Source organism: Mytilus edulis, chromosome 3 (genome assembly GCF_963676685.1).
Source record: "Mytilus edulis chromosome 3, xbMytEdul2.2, whole genome shotgun sequence".
In the NCBI taxonomy this organism is placed as follows: Eukaryota; Metazoa; Mollusca; class Bivalvia; order Mytilida; family Mytilidae; genus Mytilus; species Mytilus edulis.
The window spans coordinates 7,115,551-7,132,862 of record NC_092346.1 but is presented as its reverse complement, the minus strand read 5'-3'; the positions used below and the strand labels follow the sequence as shown (position 1 = coordinate 7,132,862).

General features: G+C 33.8%; 1 protein-coding gene across 3 annotated transcripts in view; it reads right to left on the bottom strand.

Moving 5' to 3' along the window:
* LOC139514151 (CLK4-associating serine/arginine rich protein-like) overlaps nt 1-12,064 on the bottom strand; it is a 39,365-nt gene extending 27,301 nt beyond the window's left edge. For all 3 annotated transcript variants that reach the window (XR_011662572.1, XM_071302933.1, XM_071302934.1), the window contains exons 1-3: nt 11,927-12,064; nt 7,927-8,040; nt 1,593-1,690 (exon numbers count right to left, since the gene is read on the bottom strand). Coding sequence is in view for 2 of the 3 variants with exons in the window: in XM_071302933.1 (XP_071159034.1) it covers nt 1,593-1,690; nt 7,927-8,025 (197 nt within the window). In the remaining variant the exon portion in view is untranslated. The remainder of the gene's footprint in view (nt 1-1,592; nt 1,691-7,926; nt 8,041-11,926) is intronic.
* Nucleotides 12,065-17,312: the final 5,248 nt, after the last annotated feature.

The window sequence follows — 17,312 nt, the reverse complement described above, 5'->3', positions numbered from 1 at the left end:
GGCGGCCATCTTGGATGATGGATCGGCTACAAAGTAACAACACTTGGTCAGCACCCCATAAGGAACATTCATGCTATGTTTGGTTTTATTCCATTCAGTGGTTCTCTAAAAGAAGTCATTTGTATGCATTTCCCATAGGGTCCTATGTTAAACTAAGTTCTCGGCTGGCGGCCATCTTGGATGATGGATCGGCAACAAAGTAACAACACTTGGTCAGCACCTCATAAGGAACATTCATGCCATGTTTGGTTTCATTCCATTCAGTGGTTCTCTAGAGGAAGTCATTTGTATGCATTTCCCATAGGGTCCTATGTTAAACTAAGTCCCCCGCTGGCGGCCATCTTGGATGATGGATCGGCAACAAAGTAACAACACTTGGTCAGCACCTCATAAGGAACATTCATGCCATGTTTGGTTTCATTCAATTCAGTGGTTCTCTAAAAGAAGTCATTTGTATGCATTTCCCATAGGGTCCTATGTTAAACTAAGTCCCCTGCTGGCGGCCATCTTGGATGATGGATCGGCTACAAAGTAACAACACTTGGTCAGCTCCCCATAAGGAACATTCAGGCTATGTTTGGTTTTATTCCATTCAGTGGTTCTCTAAAAGAAGTCATTTGTATGCATTTCCCATAGGGTCCTATGTTAAACTAAGTCCCCGGCTAGCAGCCATCTTGGATGATGGATCGGCAACAAAGTAACAACACTTGGTCAGTACCTCATAAGGAACATTCATGCCATGTTTGGTTTCATTCTTTTCAGTGGTTCTCTAAAAGAAGTCATTTGTATGCATTTCCCATAGGGTCCTATGTTAAACTAAGTCCCCCGCTGGCGGCCATCTTGGATGATGGATCGGCTACAAAGTAACAACACTTGGTCAGCACCTCATAAGGAACATTCATGCCATGTTTGGTTCCATTCCATTCAGTGGTTCTCTAGAAGAAGTTCAAAATGTAAATTGTTAACGACGACGACGACGGACGACGGACGACGGACGACGACGACGGACGACGGACGCCAAGTGGTGAGAAAAGCTCACTTGGCCCTTCGGGCCAGGTGAGCTAAAAATCATATTTACACCACCTTTAAATAATTCATTGTAATTATGTTTCTACCCCTGCCTTGCCGTATTTGGTAGGTAGATAGGAATTCTATTTTTTTTTGGGCTAAAAACATAAGTGACATGTTTTACACAAGAACAAATACTTTTTATTGAAATTTATTATAAAAATTCATTATGTCTTTGTAGATATAGATGGTGTGGTAAGCAAATCTGCAACTCAATTTGCTGCTCAATTTACATTTGGTTCTGTTAAACTTGAGTAGCATTGATATTTGTTGTATTTTTAATTAAAATCAGTTCATTTATTGTGCTCTGAATTCTTGTTTAAGTACAATTTTCTTTCAATATCTATAGATGCAAATGTGTATTCACATTTTGTTTCTTCTAAATGTATCTTAACATGTTATAGAATTTTTCCACGCTTAACTCCTCTTACCTAAGTCCCATATATGTAAGAACCATAATACGTCCAATAAACGGGCATATAAAAACCTATGCAACAGAATATATTAAAATTTAAAATACTGACATGCTCTGGGGACTCTCTGCGGCATATGCTACTGCTGGATCTAAATTAATCTTACAAGGTCGGCCATATGCTCTTACAAACTGTGCAGGATCTAGTTTCTGTAATGAAAAGATATCAAACCATGTAAATCTTTCAAAGTTAGAATATATATTATCAAAATCTTTTAAGACTTTTCAAATAATATATTAACAAGTAATATCCTATCCATAAGCTCGAAAGGTTAAAGTTGTCAGAGGTAATTTCTTTGAAAGATGCCTTGATGTTGAACATTATGTATGCCACATATGAACAAGAAAATGTTCTATATGTCTTAGAAAAAACCCATCTACCTTCTTTTTCTTTTTTTTAATTATCACAATAAACAGTCAGGGATATAACTAGATAGAGTTATTACAGAAAATTACTCAGGGCTTTCCATTGAAATTGAAGTAGAAGGCTGAATTAAAATTATAGGCGGCTGTAACAATGCGTTCGGCGAAGCCGGACGTCCACCAAGCTGTAAGCTTGGTGCCTTACGGCAGGGGGTCTGGGGGCCGCTCAAGGCCCCCAGAAGCTCTGCCATAAATAGAGCAAAATCCTGCATTCTCGCAATCTCCTGGCACCTAATTTCATCTTTCAAATGACCATTTTTTATGTATGAAATTAAAGAAAAAAAAAATCTCAAAGACTTTTTTTTTTTTTTATGTTATAGTTTTTTATTTTCATTTATTTATGCTTAAAATTCATTTACTTTTAAAAGAGATTTATTTATATAATAATCCGGTTTGTTAAAAATCTTGATTGATTTATTTTGCAGAACTACGTGCATTTGTAAACAAATGACCCCCCTTTTCTCTCTAAAGACTGGTACGCGTAACTAAAATCATACAATTATTTTTCAAGCATTGACAGAAAATTGATATATCCTCTGATTTTCTCTTTTAAACTGTTCAATAAGTCGGATATATAAATTATTTGGAAATGTTATTTATTTGAGGTCGAGTCGACAATATTCTACTTTCGTTTTTGACCTTGATTCTCTGAACACCACGTGGGCCTTGAAAAATGAACTTCAAAAGATACTGTTTTCCAGATTCTGAACATTATGATCTACTACACTTTCTTTAATTTGACTGATATTATTCCATAACATAAGATTGTCATCCTATCTGATTGTCTTCACGTTTTAAAAGTAAAAAAGCCAACGAGTTAATGACCCTCGGAACGTCTCTATTGTTATCATTCAATGACCACCGGAACGTCTCTCTTGTTATCTTTGAAAAGAAACGATGCATTCTGACTTTAAATAGACAACCAATCAGTGACCTGAATTCATGTGAACTATATTTAGCCCAAGGTAAACACTGACTTTTCATCCTTGTTTATCGTGACCGCGACTTTGCGAAAATACGTCTCTCGGCTGCCTGTAAACATTTGAAAAAGATATTATTTTCTTTTTGAATTTATATTTTTGTCAGTGAAGTAGCCGGCACTTGAAGCCACCGCAAACGGCGGATTTCCGCCGGCTACCGGCTTCAATGGAAAGCCCTGATTACTTATACGAAAAATTGACTTATCACTTGATTTTACTCATAAGCAACATAGTGTGCTACATACTGACATAGGGGCAGAAATTCTCATACATGTCATACTCATAGATGCCAACCCCCTTTTGACACAATCAGTAACAAACTATCAAATTTTCCGTATTTTTGAAAAGTTTTCAGTAATCATTCATAAACGTGCATTTACCAATAAAAATTACTGACGAGTTGTTGCAAAGTGATGTACACTAAAATTTGTCATTTAAGATGTTGTCTGTAGTATGTATTCCATTCATTAATTGTTCAGATGTTCTCGACTCAAAACATTTTCGTTTTGTCAAGGAGAAGTAGAGAAAGGGGGAAAGCTACTTAATAAAATGCAAGTTTGCCTCTTCGGAAGTCAGTTGGTTACCCAACAATAGGTTGATAACTCCCGAGAAACCGGAAGCATTACATTGGCGTTTCCTAAATACTGGACCAGGACGGAAAAGTAATGATAAAAATTCGCGTTTTACAAAATTGAACGTCGATGATTGGGAATCCGTAACTATTCGACTTTGACCGTAATAGCGTAGTTTTTATCGCAAAATCGGAAAAACTACGGAAAAATCGTAATGGTTGGCATCTATGCATACTTCTGGAGATTCATGAGTTTATTTCTGGTTTTATGGTGGGATTTCTGTTACTGACTTTTGATTTATCTGTTTGATGTTTTATGGACTGTTCCTATTTTGTTTTTTTTTCTGCTCTCCATCATGTTGTCTTGATATCATTTTTTTTTTTTTTTTTACAGTAAACACTTTCATTTGACTTTGAGGTTGGAAATGTTTAACTTTACCCCTATTGCCAATAGAACCTGGGTTTTTCATGGATTTATTTGGGTATCTTCTTATCTTTTTTTATAAAGTTACATATAGTAGGGTGCCCAGTATCGAAAAAGACGTCTAGTTAACGAGTTTAAGTTAACGGAGAACATACGGCTAAATTTAGATGCAAACTGTTAAAAAATCATTATATTTTCCAATCATGAATGTCGTCGTATGCTGCCGTGGTCACATTTTTCAAAATTTCGTTGTTTCTTATGGTACCCAAAGATACTGTACAGTACAGGTCATCTTCAACACAAAAAATAAAATTATTCCTCTTTGTTTTATTTGTTCAAATTGTACTTATCATTTAGCTTAAATATCAAATTATTCATATAAAGAAAGCTAAAAAATATTTATATAATTTAAGTATAAGTATTTCATGATTTTAGTAGGTCTATTTTTATAGCTGAAATTAACAACATTTTCAACGAAAGCAATTTTATTACGTGTTACTTTCACGGGATTTTTACTCTGATTACATCAATAAGACATGGTTCATATGTGTGCCAAATATATTTCGTGTAATGTTAATCGGTGAAAAGAAAATAGCAATTAAAAACACAAATTTAGTGATAATTTTGTCTTGATTCAAACACGCCTTTTCTCGTGCCGTTAATCGTTTTGTAGCTTACACTATTAGGTCATTAACTAGGACAATTGTCACTAACTTCATTTCTTTTTTTTTTTGCTTGTTGTATGGCCAATTTGTTTGTTTTTGATAGTGCAGTTTGTTTGAAGATCGTTGTTTTGTAACTTGAAATATCATTTTGTTGGTTTTTATAACTTTAATTGTTTTCTTTTAATTGATAGTTTTGTTATAATTGTAATATACAAAACAAATCCTTCGGTCACGTTTCAGACCCGGAATATGGCACACATTCACAGTCCTGTTAAACTATGCTAATCAAACCCTAAGCAAAGTAGGACTGAAATACAATGGGATAAGTGTGTTATAACTTATATGTCATGGTTCTACTACTGAATTGCCTATTAATATGCGAGGAATTAACACTAATGCTTTATCAAGGCAATGGGAGGACGGAAAGATCATGTATATTTTAGTATATTGCACGATGCTTCAGACCTATACTATCTTCGTACTGATGATTACAAAATGTTGTACCATCATTCTTGCTATAAATCTTACACTAGCAGACACAACTGCAGTTATTTTAAAGTTTAATCAAGTTCTTGTTCGTCTGTAAAGTGTTTCAGGGCATATATAGAAGGTCGTCAAATTGCTGACTGTATAAAATTTCTTTGGGTCAGTGAGAACCAACAGGCCTTAATCAGATTTCTTGGTGAATTGATTGTTCGGCATCATGGTATATCAACAGTTACTATAATACATGAAGAAGTCATATTCTATTTAACACTTCCAAGGACCCTAAATCAGCTCAGACGGAGTATTCAGGTTTGAAGAATTATTTTGTACGCCCGATGAAGTAGATACTCGCATGATTGTACATGCTATACATGTAGACAAAGAGTTCGGTGTGAAAGGTATCATGAGTAGGCTATTAGTAAAAAAGTCACAAGATACAGATGTTCTTATCTTAAGGGTTCATAAGTACAAGTGAGAGGTTTAGCGCTATGAAACCAGGTTCAATCCACCATTTTCTACATTTGAAAATGTCTGTACCATGTCACGAATATGACAGTTGTTGTCCATTCGTATTTTGTGATTTGCATGAGCTATGGTTTCAAACTGGCAATATAGCTTGCACACAAGATTTGCTCCGCTATTTACCTGTCCATGACACATGTAAAAGTATCAGCTTTGCCACCTGTAACATGGTACCAGCCGCACATGATGTTACATGATGCGATACAATGTAATCGGTCCTGTTTAGGATCGATAGGCACACTGTTTATAAGTCTTAAAGGACAACCCAGATGATTTCACCGATTTTTCAAACCTTTCTTATTGTGACATCGATGAATCGATTAATGCAGCTCGAGATCTTGTTGTTAGGTTGGATCATCTCAAGTCAAAACTAAAAATAGATCATTGTGCACAAATTGAGCGTAAAATTGGCTACAATTTAAAATTTCTCCCTTGTCAAATTTCCTACTTGTGAATCTACTTTTAAACAATATGAAATAAGCGCTTCACTCCAGACGTAAAGATATCTTCCAAAATAGCAAAACTAACCTAGCATTCTCCTCTTCAGTTCGAATGGGAAAAGAAAAATTACTTGTCTATCTCGATGGTCAGATGTCATCCGAATTTCTGCAAGATTAGTTTGTACTTGTGAGGGGAAATCTGTGTTTTCAAAGGGTTGCATTTGCTTCGACAAAATCTATCCTGTACAGATGTATGCCCATGTCAGGCAAATGACATATGTCAAAATGTAAATACTCATCTGGTTGCAGTAAGAAACATTAATGACGACGAAGATGACGATGCATAAGATTTCATTTTTTTGTATGTACCTTATAAATCATTGTTAGTTATCGAATGAAAATTAAGAAGTCCATAATATTTTCTAAACAATAAATAAAACATATAATCAATTTTGATATCGTTGGAAATATAGTAATAATCTTTCTAATGGGGATTCCGAAAGATATGTAAATTAAAAAAAAAAAACAAAAAAAAACCCTGCCTTATGTTCTCTGACCTTGGCATGGTTGATGGGCTAAAACTACAGGAGACCATAGAATGTAGTAGGTAATACTAGTCTCGATCATAATTTTCTATTTGCATGTGATCTTTTGTGTGTGTGTGTTTTAGCAATACTGTTGTCTGCTTGTTTTCATTTTATAAGTTTTTAATGTTCCTTTGGTTTCTTACGCCTTTTTTGTTTGCCTTTGTTTGTAAAAACAACGGTGCTGTACATAACCCTCTCCCTTATTACATTTTTGGAATACTTATAAACATTTTAGCCAATTGTTGCTCATTTAGTATATGTAAGAAGGGGTGTTTTACCTGTTCTAATAGACGTTTTGTTTTCATAACTTTTGCCCCCCCCTCTTTTTCTCTGTTTGCAGTAATTTTTACTTCTTCAAAGCAAAGTTATACACAGAGCTTTAAATTCAATCAAGTTCGACGTTAATTTCAGAACAAATCATTTATATATACTATTTCGCACCCAATAACAAAAATTTGATATTTACCTTGAAATTGACGAACACCTTACTATCAAAAGACGTGAAAAACACATTTTGTTTTCAACAAAAGATTAAAGTTAAGATCTAAAAAACGTCTTTAGATATTACTTGTAACGAATTGAATACAAAAATAACAAATTTAGAAATTAAAATAGGTCAAGGTCACTGTTATTTAACAGCTGTTTGAAAATTTCAAATTTGCACCCTACATGCAAAAAAGTCAATCTAAAGTCATTTTTGGGGATAAAAATTTAAAATAAGTTCTAAATGTAGACACAAAAGATATTTTCTATAAATCAATTGTTTTTATTTTGCTCCAAACGCATAGATCTAGGAAAATCAAGCTATCTAAATGTGACTGTGCATTTTCCTTGAATTTTTGCTCTGACCTTTGACCCTGATTTAAAAAAATCGTGACCACGATAGACAGCGACGACAACGCTATTTCGATGAGGATTGTTCTCCTCTTTCCAATGATATAAAATATAGCCGTATGTTATTCCGTTAAGTCAAATCGATAATATTTGTTGATTGGGCACCCTACTAATACCTGTACAGTATTTTGGAGTAGAATTATACTAATTAATCCATTTAGAATCAGGACATTGTAACCTTTATATAATTCGCAGTTTAGTATGACGTCCATTATCACTGAACTATTATACATATTTGTTAAGGGCCAGCTGGAGGATGCCTCCGGGTGTGGGAGTTTTTCTCTACATTGAAGACCCATTGGTGGCCTTCGGTTGTTGTCTACTCTTTGGTCATGTTGTTGTCACTTTGACACATTCCCCATTTCCATTCTCAATTTTATATACATTAACTTACAATTTTTTCGTAAAATTCTCGTCTTCTTTCTGCTCTTTTCTTATAATCCACCATCAAACCCCTAATCTTCTTTTCTTGTTTTCTTGCTTCTTGCCACATGATTGTAATTTATGTCTGTTAAAAAAAAATCACCATAAATTTTATTTGATTTTGGTATGTTTTGAGTTCCTACATTATCATGATTATAAAAATTCTTTAATGCCTAATAAATGGGATGACAAGTATGTGCCAGGCCTTTTTTGTGAGTAAACAAAGTCCCAACACCACACCTCTTTCTGTGCTTCACTATTATTGTTGATAAAATATGAAACTTCTTGTACCATATTTAGGAAATATGAAAAAAAAGAGAAAAAAATAAAAAGCAAAAAGGATATAAATGTTTGTCAGACATTTTTTACAGTACATGTACAGTACATGAAAAAGAAGTTGGCCAGTGTAATTTCAATGAAGTTGCCAATTTTGCCATTACAATGTATATATTTCCTTGTACATCAGTCAGAGCTCAGACATAAATAAGTCTGAATCTGCTTTTGACTCATAGAGGTCTAAATTTGTAAGTTTTAGGATTTGTCTCCCTTTAATGCAAGACAAAATACGACTTTAATTAGTCAAATATTGTTAAGCAAGAAATAATTGACCAGAATCAAAAATTTGCAAATGTCGACTCCTACAAATCGATAAGTTACCAAAATTGGTTAACTTCAAGACCCATGCATATTTATAAAAAGGTCATGCATCTAAATCAAATAATGACTACATTGAAAGACAATGCTTTGTCTTCTGAAGAAAAATATGAATGAGAGTATAAAAAATCGGAGATAATGTTAATTAACCTTACAATGCAACCACCTGGAACCACACTTAATGAGGTAAAACATCTGTGTTTAGTAAGGATGTTCAATTAGATAATTAAATATAGATACAATGTAGCTCAAGTCCTTGTGAACACTCAGACAGTTTTTTGCTGTCATAGGTGGTGTACTTTGGCCACCAATTAAAATTAAGTTTTTTCATCAACAAAAATAGACCTAAACAAGTCTGTCATTATCTGACTTAGATAAGTCTAAAATTGAAAACACATTTTTACAATAAATACATGTTTTGTTCTCTTTAAGTCAAATACAGAAATCGACCTATGTCTGAGCTCTGACTGTACATTGTCAAAGTCCGGACTCCTATAATATTTTGCCTGCAACATACATTGTACTCTTCCTAACCAGAACTAACTGGTGTGAATTTATAATGTGAAGGACATTTACTCCTTATAAAATGTAGCAAAATTTTAATAAATGAATTAAAGTTACCATGGTTACATTTGCATTTTAACTTGAAGACGAAAAAAAAAAATGATGATGTGTCATGAATCACAGATGATGCCACTGCTTGTTTTCAAAGTTGCATAGGGACATATACATGATGTAACTGTTGAACAATAAGAGTGAAGCTACCCAACTTGATACTTGATCTGAGTTATGTGTTTTTTAAAATTAGCATGTTGCATAAGTTTCGTAACATTTGGTTGATGCAAACTAAAGTTACATGTAGAGAACTGAAAATTCAGCAATTTTTTACATTATACATTTTTAATGGGGAAAACATTAGAATGGTATGAGGGATGACACCAAAATTTAAAATGGATTTGTGTTTGTGGTAATGAGTGTCGTGTATACATTTGTCACATTTCAGAATATTTGCCATAATTTGGTTGAGGCAAACTGAAGTTTAGTTTGAGAACAGACATGAAAATTTCAACAATTTTTCCATTTGTAACGGAGCATGACTCGAAAACAGTATAAGTGACACCAACAAAATTCAAATTGAGCTGTGTTTTGCAGGTTGGGGACAACCCACCAAATGGGGAACTGTTCCCCAAATGAGTAACAATCCCTCATTTGAGTAATCATTTTGTAGTGCTAAAAACAAAATTTTCTTAACTGAGCTTTTTTTCTTAAAATGGCACATATTCATGAAAAATGCAGCAACTTTTCTAAAAGATGATTATCCTTATCTTAATTTACTGAGAAGATACAAGCCTATGAAAAATCAGAAAATTTGACTATTTTCTAGGCTTCTAACTTTTTTTGAACCCACAATAAAAATTTATTTCTTTGGGAGAAGTTGTTCCATTTTCTATAAATTTGTGCCATTTTAGGCCTAAATTAAAATATTGTTTGTTTGCCCTTTTCCGACCCTATGTTTTGAAACAGGGTAGGTAGGTAGGTAAAATATTTTATTTTTTTCCCCAAAAAAATAACTTGGCTCGGTATATTATTTGTCATGGGTAGGCAGGTAGGTATAATATTTTATTTTATAGATGCATATAAATGTCATTGGTGTCCGTTTTGTTTTTGCAAATAAGTTTTCTGGGACTATTAGTTTAAAAAAAAAATCATGTAGAATGTGAAGCTAATTCATATGCACTACTATTTTGTTTTCAAATATAACTAAATAGAGCTGTGCCGCATATCTTCAACGTTTATATGCCTGAACTTTGAAGAGTTTGAACTTGCACTTATATTCTGTACTACGTACCTTGTATGCTTACCTTAAGAATTTCTGTAAAAGATAACTTTGTACTGATAAGATATGTCTGGGCAGACATACATCACTAGTAGAAAAAGTCCCTAGAGTGTTAAAAACATCGTGTGTGCCTTTGTTTCCAATAAAAATGCTACTAGACCTAAAACTCTGACAATTGTCACGTTTTTTACATCGCATTTATAAATGATCTGTATGGACAACTTGGCGATTTTACTGCAAGATATTCTCCACTTTACAGGGTTTTGTCACTTTTGGTTCATGTCAGATATAAATAATATAGCGGCATCGTTAACATAATCATCAGGAGATCTGCGGATCACAAAAGGCCATCCCTACAAAGAATACAACGTCCGTTTACAAATTAGTTTGTACACAAGATGATAATTTTGTATCAAACGAACTTTTTTGTAAATGAACCATGCTCTTTTAAGTTAAAGGTACAGAGTAGCGTACGTCATATCATGATTTCAGAAAGCGTTCACAAGCTGAAAATCGATTTCAAACAAATGCTTTGAAACTTCAAATGTAAGTGTTAATGTCAAACGCTCAGGTGATACCAAACAGACTGGACCTTGTACGATAAAGATAAAACCCGAGAATTCCGGATAAAATAGTTTTGAGCGGGAAATACAAATATAAGATTTTTGGTAGGAACGAAAAAATAACATAAAATAAAATCTTTCTGGTAAATACAAATAAAAGATTTTCAGGCGCAACGAATTTATAGGGTCGGTCGGTAAAGGGCAAACAATCAATATTTTAATTTAAGCCTTACCTAAAAAGACCTATTTTAAGAAAATTTAGTTTTTAGCATTATGAAATGATTACTCAAATGAGGGATTGTTACTCATTTGGGGAACAGTTCCCCATTTGGCGGGTTGTCCCCAACCTGTTTTGTGGTATTATAACCATTGAGTATAAGTTTCATGAAAACCGATTTTAGGCAAACATGATTTGAGCAAACAGACCCAGATTATCATTAGTGGCTTTGGCATAGAAATGCAGAAGTAGATTATTTCTTTTTTTATAACCTGTAGAGCTATTCTGCACATATATCTGTATATATAGCATACATCAAACTGCAGAACAGAAGCAGTGGTGGGTCCAGGGGTTTCCAGGATTGGAACCCCCTTTTTTAGGAGGATCAATGCATTTGAATGGAGACATATAGTTGGAACACCCCCTAACCCTTCTTTTTGTCCTGGGTTGGGACCCCCTTTTAAAAAAAGACTGGATCTGGCCCTGGGAGATACAAGATATAGATGCCACCATGCATTTTGAAGTCGGTCACTCTTTTTAACTTATGTAGTACTTCAATTTCTTCAAGAACTCTTAGTTACCGGCCACTGCCAATCAATGTCAAATGAGTAAATGGCTAATAATTAATCCCATGGCATAGGCCATACCCGACACAACAAACTCTGCGCATGCAAATGTAAATCTTTACAATTTCTCTCACCTGTGAAACAATTATAAATAGTGTGTGGCTCTCCTTTTGTGCTTATAAGGCTAATAACTAGAAAATTGTCTAATACGGAGCTCAAATTGATCTTGCATTTCGCTTCTGACTAAGCAACAAAGGGAGGTAATCACTAACATGCTTTCGCCCCATATGAAATACCTACTCTTGTCCCAAATTTCCTCGTCCTTGTAACATGTGCAAAATTTGTTTTTCATTTTCACGCAGGGTGTTTCTATACAGAAATAGAAAAATTAAAACCACCAAGACGTCAATTTGAGAAGAAATATGTAATTAAGTTCTCTCTATTTTTTTAAAATTGAAATTATTGATCTGATTCCTGGGTCGAATTAAGCTGCATGGGTATATACTGATCTATACTAAAATGACAGTAATATTTTTGGTAACAGTCCGATGCAGGTCGAAGGCATTCAAGTGATATTAAAGTAGGCTGAAATCAATAATTTCTCATATGGAATCTTATCTATTGAGATAATAATTCAAAAAATTTCATTATTAATTTTCCGCTTTTGAATGGTAATCATTCAGCTCTTTGATGATTTGCCTATCTGTAAACAGATTGCTGTTTTTGCTTTCAAAATTGGCTATCGCTTACTAAGAGCCAGAAAAATAGTAAATTTTCGATTTTGCCGGAGCCATGTCACTGCAAAATTTTAATATCAAACTAGTCAGGCTATTTACGAGAGAGATATCAACGCACGATCTAACATTTATCAGACACGTAAAATGAATGCCACTTTAGTCATCACATGTTATGTCCGACTGGTACTCAAGATAGTCATGCATCATCCGGAATATAGTTACTCATTCCTTTCATATACTGGGGGCGGGGGGGGGGGGTCATACTTGCATTCATGGTTTTAGGCAACTGCTGTTGGAGGAAACTAACATCGGCTGTGAACACAACTGTTTTATCACTAGTTGTGTAAATTAACATCTCATGTGGAAAAAACCCACCATGTTTATTTTAAGGAGCATAAAATTGAGAAAGGAAATGGGGAATGTTTCAAAGCGACAACAACCCGACCATAGAGCATACAACAGCCTAAGGCCACCAATGGGTCTTCAATGTAGCGAGAAACTCCCGCACCCGTAGGTGTCCTTCAGCTGGCCCCTTAAAAAATATGTATACTAGTACAGTGATAATGCACGTCATACTAAACTCCGAATTATACACAAGAAACTAAAACTAAAAATCATACAAGACTAACAAAGGCCAGAGGCTCCTGACTTGGGACAGACGCAAAATTGCGGCGGGGTTAAACATGTTTATGAGATCTCAACCCTCCCCCTATACCTATATAGACAATGTAGAAAAGTAAACGCATAACAATACGCACATTAACATTCAGTTCAAGAGAAGTCCGAGTCCGATGTCAGAAGATGTAACAAAAGAAAATAAATAAAATGACAATAATACATAAATAACAACAGACTACTAGCAGTTAACTGACATGCCAGCTCCAGACCTCAAATAAACTGATTGAAAGATTATGTCAGGTTAATATCAGGTACAATCCCTCCCGTTAGGGGTTTAATATCGTACTATCATAAAATATATGAGAAGAACATAACCCGTGTCATGCCAACAACTGTTTTTTTCAAATAAATGTGTTTAGTTTCGATGCAAAGACCCTATAAGTGAATCAATATTAAAGCCAAAATATGCAATCTTTAATGACCTGACAACAGTATCGTAACTATATCCTCTCTGTTTAAAGGTTTTGTAAGCTTTTGAGGTGAATACTAACATTTTTGTGCTTTGTAAAGAATATTACCATAAAAGATTGGATGTGAAATACCTGAACGTATAAGATGTCTGCATGTTGAGTTATATTTACGAATTATTTCCTTATACCGATGAGAAAATTTAGTAAATGTTTTGACTAGTTTGTGATATCGAAAACCCTGGTGTTATAATTTTTCAGTAATACACAAATTACTCTCGCTAAAATCTAATACGTTGTTACATACACGAGCGAATCGTACAAGTTGAGATATATAAACACCATAAGACGGTGACAAGGGAACGTCATCATCTAAAAATGGATAATTAACGATAGGAAATGAAAAATCATCTCTTTTATCATAAATTTTTGTATTAAGCTTCCCGTTAATGATATAGATATCAAGATCGAGGAAAGGGCAGTGGTCATTGCTAGTATTAGCTTTATCAAAAGTAAATTCAACAGGACAAATTTCTTTAGTATACATACTGAAGTCGTCATTATTGAGAGCCAATATATTATCCAAATATCTAAAAGCATTGTTAAATTTTTGTATCAAATGTTGTTTCGATGGGTCTTTGCTAATTTTAGTCATAGATTGTAACTCATAACAATACAAAAACAGGTCCGCAATAAGTGGTGCACAGTTAGTCCTCATTGGAATTCCAATAACTTGACGATATATGGAATCTCCAAAGCGAACAAAGATGTTATCAAGTAAAAATTCAAGCGCATATATAGTATCAAAGCATGTCCAATTGACATAGTTCTTTTGTTTATTGCTTCTAAAAAATGACCTAAAAGAGTTTGAACATATGTACTCAGTCGCATTCTGACTTTTTAAATGCCCATTTAATTAGGGATGTGAATTTTTTCTTAATAAGAATATGAGGCAAAGTGGTATATAGGGTAGAAAAATCAAAACTTTGAACAGATTTAAAATCACCAATATATGCATGCAATTTATCAGGTACTTCCAACGAGTTTTTGACACTCCAAAAGTAATTAATTCCACTATGTTCAAAGGCCTTATTTGAACAATTTATTATCAGGTTTTTTATTGTACCAAGTGTACTAGTAAGTAGAATAGACAATTTAGTAGTGGATCAATGGTTTCCCTTGAAGATGAAATAAATCTATTTTTTTAAGGTTTTTTGTGTAGCTTCGGAAGCCAGTACATAGTTGGGACTTTCATTGTATTTGGCTTCGCTCTCACCCCATATGGAATTTACTGACCCCATATATACCGTATTAGGTCACTAGCACACTATACGATAACTAATAATATCCACCAATGGAATGTATGAAGTAGATGTGAGTCAGATGTAAGCAATAATAGGCAACTGTTCGGCCTTCAGCATAATATTAAGAAGAAATAAAGCATACAGTATAGTTCGGCTATAAAAGGCCCCGACATAAAAAATATGAAATAACTCAATGAGAAAAACAATTGTCTAATTCATCGCAAAACAATTTACGAAAACCAAATATGACAGATATGAACCAACGAAAACCGACCATGAACAACAGTTTCTTTATATATATAGAATCTCTAAAGAAAACAAATAAGTTAGTTAATAAGTTTTGAACGGGAAGGGTGCATAAATACGTAGAAACGTTCGGAGCTACACGACTATGCAAAAGTTTTTACTTGAAAGGTCAAATGTAACAACATTAGATTAATTCTAATAATAGTTTTATAAAATAAGACAATGGATGGAGTCTTCAATTGAAACCATTCCTATTTGTTTAATCAGCAAAGTGACACGTTATCCCTTGAGGAAAAGTAATGAACGCCAGTATTTATACAATTTCAAATGAAAATAATATCGTTTTCTCTGGGACGTCCCAGGTTCTCTAGGGCAGTTTAGAAATGTGCTAAACATAAAAAAAAATGTCACGTGTGTTTTTATTTTTAAAGCCCTTTCAGTCTTCAGCTCTGAAAATCCTGAAAGAATGGAATTTACTGACCTCATATATATCGTATTAGGCCACTAACATATATATAGATATAAATAGATATAGCGAACTCGTGCAATTAGATTAGATGGGTCTGTTTAATTTCATGTTATAGCTAGATGAAAAACAATGCTTATCATCGCTTTTAACTGTATGATTGATTTTTTGTTGATCGAATAAGTCAATTAAATGATTTACCCTCGTTTCACTTGCAACTGCTCTTTTCCTTATGAACAAAACAGAACAAACACAATTCATGCGTTATAAATCTCTAGCTAAGGATTAAATTAAAGTTCACATGAATACGGCTGTCAATGAGGTCGATTGATTGACTTGTAAGTTGAAACATGTTCATACATCATACTGTAATTGTGATATCCTGTATTACTTACATAGTTCACCTTATTTCTTTGTTTATATATTGTGTATTGTGTATTTTAATCTGATTCGTTCAGAGATAGTCACATGTTAAACTATATTTTCGAAGGAAGATAGAAAACAGCGGATAGTGGCAAAAGCATATAGTGCACGGTTATTTTTAGAATATCTAAAAAACGATATACTTTATGAAGTCATGTAATGAATTTCATGATATAAAAGTTAAAAAAAAATATATATATTTATGATCGATTATTAGAACAAAAATGTTTCCAATACATAAGACGCACAAACAAGTTTTTCTCTTTAAAAAAAAAGAAAAGCAATACATGAACCTAAGACCGCTGACTGCCGGTTCACCAAAAGATTGTTGCTGAATTTGTGTTTGCTTTTGAATTGAAATAATTGACTGTGAATAGAAGAAGCATGTTGAAAGTATATATTTACAGCTTCTATTTTAATAGTTATTTTAAAGCTCGACTTTTTTTATATATTACTGGGGAATGTACATATTTTTCCCGATTATAATCCATTGGCAAATCCTAATTTCTACTAACCGGATGACTTATGCAAATTGCACAAACCTATCGCAATATAAATTTATGCACTCAGTTTGCTTTATAATCTGGAATTCTGGATGCATTTATTTTATCTATCACATCTTTATATTTTGTTTCCTAAATGAATGCCTTGATATTCTCAACTCCTATTTGAAGCTGTCTTTACTCATGGTATATATGTTGTATGCGGTTAAACCTGTGGCATGCAATTGATTGGGACCTCTCATGAAGAGACTTATTTTGGTCTCATAAAACATCTCAAATTTTAAGGATTTCCTGATTTTACTTAAATCAATTCAAACATTATACAGAGAAACTTAGTTTTGCCAAAGAATTTCTAAATTCAGAAGTTTATGAATACCTGTACACACTTTCAAAATAACCAATTTATATAAAAAGATGTTTACATCTTCTGACATCAGACTCGGACTTCTCTTGAACTGAATTTTAATGTGCCTATTGTTATGTGTTTACTTTTCTACATTGGCTAGAGGTATAGGGGGAGGGTTGAGATCTCACAAACATGTTTAACCCCGCCGCATTTTTGCGCCTGTCCCAAGTCAGGAGCCTCTGGCCTTTGTTAGTCTTGTATTATTTTAATTTTAGTTTCTTGTGTACAATTTGGAAATTAGTATGGAGTTCATTATCACTGAACTAGTATATATTTGTTTAGGGGCCAGTTGAAGGACGCCTCCGGGTGCGGAAATTTCTCGCTACATTGAAGACCTGTTGGTGACCTTC